Consider the following 8,713-nt stretch of genomic DNA (forward strand, 5'->3'; position numbering starts at 1 on the left):
CCATTATTTGAATGTCAGCAGACAGCAAGAAGCCACCCAGATCTCCAGATGCATTTGAGATATCAAAAAAGTACTCCAGAGTGTTGTTCAGCATGGGGGTGAGTAGAAAATGAAGGCTAATCATGTTTTGGGTGTACTATTCCTTTAAATATCCTCCCTGTTTTATCAGGCAAGTGACTAATTCTTATTTTTGTTAAAAGAGAGCTGATCAGTCCCTGCATATTAGGTAGTTTTGTCCTAAAAGAAGAAAATTAAAGTACTTTCGTATTATAATTATAAATGTTTTACTTAACTAGAAAGAACCCTGTGCCTCAGGAAAAAACAAATCCCTACAGTATAAAATTTTTTATAAAGTATAGGTATTTCTCTTGATATTAAATTTGAAAGTTTAGAATCATGACAGCTATAGCCAGAGGATTCATTTTAATGATTAAACAGCAGAACCAGGGCTGGGATTTTGGTTTTATACCTTTAAAAAAAAAAAAAAAACAGGCTAACAAACGCTAGTCAAGGGTTTGGGCAGAAGAGAACAAAAGCTTGTTAAAGAAAAACAACATAACTTAAAAAAAGGGAGGGAATATGTTTACATATTAATACATTTAACCATTTAGGATTTTGGTTTTTCCATGAAAACAACAAATTACTGATAAATATTTGCTGTGCAATGCAAGGCTGGCATCTAAATATATAAACTGTTAAGAAAATATTTCCTATAATTACTTTTATAAAGGCAGTGATGTGTCAGTTTCTGTATTTATAACTCCAACAGCTGCTGTGAGGCCAAAACTCATCAATATCTTCTATACTGAAACACAGCTCTCCCCATTGAACTGAAGGATCCATTTTATCTTTAGGCTTTTCTTAATAACAGTCATTTTCCTTCAGAAGCGCATTTGGAAAAAAGAAAAACACCCCAAAAATAAAAACTGATGCTAGATTTGAACATGGAAACAAAACTAGAGGAAGAGTAGAGAGCATGTTGTGGTGTTTGGTTATCAGTAGTTAGGCAATGCTGCTTCTTCTCACGTGAATGGCATCTTATCAGTGTCCTGCAATAGCGATACGCTAACTGACACACACAGATCCCCATGAGAGAGACACAAGCCAGAAGCATTACTAAAAAACACCTCTCAGGGTTTACATGAGCATTTGTTCTCAATATTTACAACCAGGCTCTGCAGCCATCTAACTGCTACCGCTGTGCTGCTCCGCGACTTAAAAGCTGACAGCTACGAACACCGCTGCCCCCATTAGCCCTGCAGCTGCTGACAACTGGTTAGAAGCAGAAACATAATATAAATATATGATAAAGTTGACATTTAGAGGCATGCATAGGAGGATGGGTCTAAGTGGCAGCCAATTTGGCTGCTAATCTAAAGGCCAAGGCTGCTGGCGACAGGAAACCAGATCAATCCGCTGTGTGTGTTTGTGCTGGTGTGTGCCTGGTCTTTCTCTCACCGAATAGATTGCTGGAGTGGCCCTGCTTGGAGACGGGCCGGAGCTCATTGGAACCCCAGGCGTAGCGCTGGTAGCTGTCCCAGGCGTGCTTCATCATCTGACAGGTGGGAAAGAAAAGGAGGAGGGCACAAAAAGAGAAAAGTTAAACTTTGAGCTACTACAACTGATTTATTTCTACATTAGACATTAACATCTCCATTAATATTAGAAGGTATATTTAAAAAATGTAACAATGAAGCCGTCTACTCAGTTTACGCTAGCTTTTCCATTACTTTTGTCTGTTTTTATTGCATTAAAATCTAATGTCTAAATATGTAACAGAATATATATAATGGTAAATATATTTACCAAAGCTATAGCAGGCAGCTACATGAAATCAATGACAGGATTCATTTAGAACCTAATAAAGCCCATTTCACATATACTACAAACTGAAACAAGGCAGTATCTGTTAGATGAGAACAAATCAAATAAAGGAAGATTTAAATATTGTGTTATTTTAGCTTTTCTTTATTTTAACAAACCCTTAATTTCCTTTCATTCTGCTTTAATATTTACACACCAGCATCTTTCCTTATGCTGCTGTTTCTGGGAAGTACACAGGTCCCTCCAGCAGCAACCAAACCTTCATACTGACATCAATGAACTTTACAGGTGGGATGATTTTCACCTCTAAATGTAACGATGGTCTATCTTACAAGCTTTAACCAGTTTATCTATGAAGTATTTCATTTTGTTCTATAACTGATAAACACATTTTACACTAACACATACTTAACTTTGGAGAAAACACATTGACACAGACTGTTTTTTTTTTCATAAAATGCTAAAACATTTCAAATGTGCTTTCTGTTGTTTGCTAAACAATAAAACTCACTACTTTCTCAATGAATAGAGCCACGTTGGATTGATAATCTTAAAGCTGTTAATGAAACAAAACTGGAATTGAAAGGTCAGAAATTCAAACAACTGCTCAGTTATTTTTGATCATGAACAAAAACAAAAACGTCTTTTCTCATGTAGATTTCCGACCGGAACATCGACGCATGTTCCAATTGTGGAAATCTAGGTTACACGACATTAACTTAAAGCCCTCTAGAACCTGCATCCAGATTAGAGTCTAAATCCCTTTATCCTCCACCCTCTGACAGATCTGTTCACTCACAGTTCACTGCTCCTTTTAGAAATGCATCCTACTGGAAGTACAACTTGACTCCAATGTTATCTTTGAAAACCCGACTGTGTTTTGGTGAATATACAGTCAGGGCTCACATTGCTCCTGGTTCCTGTTCTTGCAGCCCATGCAGGTGTGGGAGCGTGATGCGCATTCAGCTGCAAGCAGCAGTGTCTCGCAGCGCAGCTCTCTCTTTAGCTGCTGAATCAGTTACGTTTGTCTATAAGCTCTGATGCATGCTGAGAACAACAATAATTAGAGGTAATTATTTGTAATGACGGTTACAAATGGTCACAGCAGGCAGTAAACCAGTAGGTCAACGAATCTGTTAGCTGGTGTGACTTGTTGCCTCGGAAACTAAAGTTATTATAGTGAGCCAGTAAAGCTGTCAAACAACGGCACAGCCATTTAGCAAGTCAGTCAAGCAGGAAAATAGCCTGAAAATACGCTCCGTGAACCGTTATACTGCAACCCTCACCTCTAAGTACACAGAGCAAAGCTGAAAGTTGACAGGAAATCAAACACAAGCTTCTAGCTGACCTTTTAAGATATTTTTAGACAACCAGATACCCAGATCATAAATCATCGGCATGTCTAGACATTTAAGATGAGGTAAAGCCATACAATGAGTTTTGATCACTGCAGCTATGAATGTGGAAAACATGAAACTCAGGATCAGGCAGATAAAAAACTAAATGCACGAAAGCTGAAACATCTGCTTAAATGTTTCCATCATGGAGTGGTGATTAAGCAGCATTAATTCACGGAAAGCAGAAATATGACCATCAGATGCAGTGAGGTTTTGTTTGCCCTCATTGTGTTTGCAGCTGGGCACTCAGGTTTATCAAAAGGAAACACTTTGGTCATCCAACAGCACTGGCAAGCATTCAAGAGAGAGACGACATGTTCTACATGTGTTCTACTGCGACTGGAACATGAGCTGGAAATGATTTGTTTTCCTAACAGTCACTCTGGCTGCTGCAATGAAATAAAACAATTACATACAGCTAATTTCAAATACAGTAAAGGGAAATATTTGTCTCTATGAATCTCATTTTTATTTGAAGAGAGTGCTGCTAACAATTCACAGCTCATCCCATCATTTTCTACCTCATTCCCATTTCTTCTCTTCCTTTTCCACTTTGAGGCCATAAACACACCAGGTTCTCCTATCAGTTTTATAATTTTTTTTTTATTTAGTATAATAAAAACATACAACTCCTGAAATCTTACAATTAGCTGAGCATTTTAAGATGCACTGAATTTCATTTGACTGTCATTGTGATGCCAGTTTGGATTAACCCAAAAACAGAATAAACACAGTTTTAACACTGCAAAAAATGTAACTCTAAATAAGTCATTTTTCTTAAAATAAGTGCATTTTTTCTTGAATTGATGGGGTAATTTGAAATAAGAAAAAACTATTGCTTAGTCTTTTTTTAAGTGCATATTTTCTAATTATCTTATTTTAAGTGTAAAAATACTCATTCCATTTTCAAACTCTCTTATTTTCCTGCTCAAATTAAGGGTAAATATACTTGATTTAATAAATTTTTACTTAATTTCAGATCGTTTTTGCAGTGAACAATTAGCAAAAAAAAGAAAACTGCTACCAAGTTGGTACAAAATATCTCCCAAATACTTCTCTACTATGATCTTATGTTGATTTGGGATTTGTTTCAGGTTAAGATATATTATGTGCTTCAGGGTGAAGCAGCTTTATAGCATGAAGATCCTGGTTTCTTTCTAAATAAAGTCTGTATGTGTTCCCTTTGCATGCATTCTTTCCTCTCAGATACTCCAGCTTCTTTTCTACAGTCTAAAAACATGACTGATGGGTAAATTTATCATTCAAAATTGCCAATAAGTATGAGTTTATGTTTGCATGGCTGTATGTCCTGTGTCTCCCGGTTGCTCCCTGTGATTGGCTCCATGACTCTTAGATATTGGTATCAGCAAGAATGTGCTTTCTATTCAAATATGTGAGAAAAACAAGAAAAAAAAATGGCTATATTGTCAGAGTTCTGTTGGTTGTTTTGTTTTTCTGGCACAATTTTCTCCACTGTTGGCTCCATTAGAGCGTCGATGAATATGTAAATATGATTGAACCTCAGTTAGTCTCTGCAAAAACCTGATAAGAATCCTAATTTCTATGCAACTGGTTTTCTGAAGAAGTGTGTCTCAGAATGGGTTTTTTATCATATATTTTTAAACTGTATTTGTCAATATGGGGGTTTGACATCGACCACATGCAAACAAAACTACGGTTTTACTAAAAACCACAGAAAATAACTTAGAAATACTTCTTTATTGTGACTTTTGTTGTTGCAACAATAAATAGGGAGTAGCGGTCTAGTGGTTAGGGCATAGAGTGTGGAATCCTTAGGTTGTGACTTTGAAACCCACTCCCACAGACTGCCACTCTGGGTCCCTGAGCAAAGACCCTTAAAGAGGAACTTTTTTTTTTTTTTTTTTTTTTTTTTACATTTGGCCCTTGATTTAACGTTATTGCATCATGTTCTACTCATCCATATGAGTTTTGTGTCATTTGGAGCCGTTCTGAAGATATTCCGTTAAGTTATATCCAAGTAACGTCTTCCTTTGGGCAACGACTTGAAGCCACAAACTAAACTGTTCATAATTTATTCTTTATGGTGCGCCAGCATTCATAACATGTAGGCAAATCACTGTCCCCCAGACATCCGCGGTTATATTTTTTATATTTATATTTCTTTAAAACACAGCGGTGCGTGTATGACGTCATCCGCGCACTGGACAGGAGTTGTGACAGGCAGCCCGGGCCACAGGCGGCTACGCTCTACCCCTTCTATTCATCCGGCTAGCTAATCTGAATCGTTCAATTCCATTTGGAGAGCGAGATCATCTGTAGTAGTAGCAGCACTAGACATCTTCCAGGCATGAGGAAAACTAGCAGCAGTTCAGCGGACAGGATGAATGAACGGTAAATATAAATATAAAAAATATAACCGCAGATGTCTGGGGGACAGTGATTCTCCTACATGTTATGAATGCTGGCGTAACATAAAGAATTATGAACAGTTTAGTTTGTGCCTTCAACTCGTTGCCCAAAGGAAGACGTTACTTGGATATACCCTGACGGAATATATTCAGAACAGTTCCAAATGACACAAAACTCATATAGGTGAGTAGAACATGATGTAATAACGTAAAATCAAGGGTCAAATGTAAAAAAAACGGCGTTTCCCTTTAACCCTACACTGCTCCCCAGGCGCCCCACAATGCCAGTCCACTGCTCCCCTAGGTGATGGGTAAAATGCAGAGTTCATTTTGTTGCTCTGTACTTGTTACAGTGTAATGACAATAAAATACTGCAAGAAGAAGAAAAAAAAGAAGATAAATACCACAAAATACTGCTTTTCCCTATAAACGTTTCCCTCTCTGACAGACCTGTTTGTTGTTTTGAAAAATGTCTCATTAAAGGTGAACATTTTTTAAGATAATTTATTCTGGTCTCTTTTTATTTTTTGAAAACCAAAAACAAAGGTTTCCTGACTCTCAAGATCTCCCCCTTTAAACCATTACATAGAGGTTATCAGTAAGCATTTTAGACTGCTAGCCTTTAATATGAAAGCTGTCAGTCTGTGCTGCCTTTTTATTGTCCAAAAGACAACAGGAACACAAACTATGATATGCCGAAAGTTGAAGCTGTTTATTTTTGTGAAATCTTGTTAAAGCTGTTGTTTTCCTACACTGCACTGTGCACTATAGCTGCCAAAGGATAAATACACTTTGTGTTTTCGTCATTGTTGCATTCTCTATTGGTGGATGGACACCAGCACCAACAAGTGAATCGATCTGATTTAATTCAGCTAAATAAACTTCCTCAAAGCCTTGTTAAACTGCTGACAAACTTCAGGCAGCAGAAAAGCATCCTACAGCCAGAACACAACTGTTCATTGATAATAAATAGGTAAGTGGTGGTAATCTGATTTAGCACAGATGAACACGTTTTCTCTACGTTTTGGTGCGCTAACCTGTGTTAGATTTAATGCAGAGCCCAGCTATGTGTTGACTCTAATTGGATTAACTGCTCAGGATTTTCAGGGATTATTAGGGTCTGGTGGCAGAGATTTCAAACAAAGAATCGCTCTGTGCACATCCGTGCGACGGCTCGATCCATGGAAGATTATGTCATTTAGATCCAGACCTCCTTTCAGCCACAAGATTCTGCAGCCGATCATGCATAAAGAGAGTAAAGATTTAATCTATTTCTTGGGAGGTAGTGACAATCAGACTCTTATTCTTTAACTGATTCTTATCCTTCATAATCCTCTCTAGCATTATTGCCCAAGAGCAAGTTTACTTAATCCATCACAAACTGAAAAACAGATCGAGATGAATCCCAAAACCCTTTAATTCAGCAGCATACTTTTTCTTTTTCTTTTTTCTAAATGGAACTGAATAGAACCCTAGGAGATAATTTATGAATAAGGGAATATTTCATAAGAAAACCTTTCTGGGCACTATGAACCCCTTTCGTTAGAAAACAAACTGTTCTGGGAATGAAAACCAGACAATGATCTAAGCCTGACGTTTCCCTGCATGTAGACGCAAATACATGCACATTCAATAATAATGCTAAATTATTTATAAGCAGCAAAGATCACAGCTTAATGGCTCCACTTCTTCAGTAATCGGTGTAAAAGAAAACAGGTTTTTTTACAGAAAGGAGAAGGTAGGTGTGTCTGAGGGCAGGAGAAAAGGCCAGATGTTTGTTAAACGGATAGGATCTGACAATTATTGGGTAAATATGAACAAATATCAACACATATATACAGGCTTTTGTCTGAGAGAGCAGGAATCTATTTGCTTTTTGATAAAAGGCAGATGGTTAACTGGAAAAATAATCTGCTCTATGCAACGGTCCTTGTTCAGAGGGGGTTTCCTCCACAAGTTTCACTCATGACTAAGAAAGGACCTAACCAGCTGCCAACCCAAAACTACAGCACCTTCCTGATTTTACGTGTTCCCGGAAACACGTCCGCATGTATCAGAGAAACTGTTCTGCAGTCTGTCCAGATTGCTTATTACAGCGACCGACTGCTGGCTGCAGAGGTAAACAATTATACTTTGTGCTAACAGTGTTCATAAAGCAGGAAAACAAATGATTTTCCTTGGTGTAAAACTAATTACACAAAATACAGTGAAGTCTCTGAACATAATAAGAGTGTAATCAGTGAAACGGAACAAACCAGAAGTCAGGAGAAACGTTTTGTGATCTGCAGAGGCAGAGCTCCCAGATGGCCAACAATTTGTTTTCATTCAATAATGCAGCAGAATGGATTCGCACACAGCCAACAGATTTAGGTGTAGATTTATAACATCAAGTGTTAACAACACGTCATTGTGTCCGTTTTTCTAAAATAAACGGTTAGTCTTCAGATTTTCCATAAAATGGCAATTAGCATGGACCAATCTTGATGTTCATTTGCCTTTCCTTTAAAAATCATTTCAAAAAAGCTAACCTGAAAGCTTCTCCTTTTAATAAAGCTCTAAGTTATGCGGCTTAAGTTGGACTGAACTGTTTCTATAGTAAGGCCTCTATAAGGCATCTCTCCCTCTACTGCTTTCTGCTACTTCTCTCTATGCATTTATCCAGCATTTACAATCTAGCTCCTGCTACTATTACAGATATGACAGCTGGTTTGGTGTTTATATATTTGCCCGTTTGTTCTGTCGGACTTAAGAATGTCTGTAAAAAACGTCGTATTCCTAGATAACATGGAGGATACCCCTGCAGTAACAACTGCATGCTTTAAAGGAAAATTCCGGTTTTTAACACTTTTAGCCCATTTTCTGTAGTGTCCAGGATGAAATCGAATGATCGACACCAAAATTTTGACAATTGGTCCTGTCTCTGCTATTTGGCTCATGCAGAATCCCCCCCTGGCTGCTTCAGAATGGCTTCCATAGTGCATGTCCGATAATGTCCTTAAAACAACCTTAAACGTTCTTTTTTTAAAATATGCTACTCACCGTGTCGTCAGCGCTGTTCAATGACGTTCCAAAAAAAGTTTTTTTATACTCTAAAACTTGAAC

General features: G+C 37.6%; 1 protein-coding gene across 1 annotated transcript in view; it reads right to left on the minus strand.

Annotated features, from left to right (window-relative positions):
- The window catches only part of LOC107083523 (mannosyl-oligosaccharide 1,2-alpha-mannosidase IA-like), a 187,300-nt gene that overhangs the window by 129,459 nt on the left and 49,128 nt on the right, over positions 1 to 8,713 (minus strand). Inside the window, exon 2 of the mRNA XM_015372830.1 lies at positions 1,459 to 1,555. Within this exon, the coding sequence (XP_015228316.1) occupies positions 1,459 to 1,555 (97 nt within the window). The remainder of the gene's footprint in view (positions 1 to 1,458; positions 1,556 to 8,713) is intronic.

The sequence above is a fragment of the Cyprinodon variegatus genome, unplaced genomic scaffold (genome assembly GCF_000732505.1).
Source record: "Cyprinodon variegatus isolate N-32 unplaced genomic scaffold, C_variegatus-1.0 Scaffold76, whole genome shotgun sequence".
NCBI lineage: Eukaryota > Metazoa > Chordata > Actinopteri > Cyprinodontiformes > Cyprinodontidae > Cyprinodon > Cyprinodon variegatus.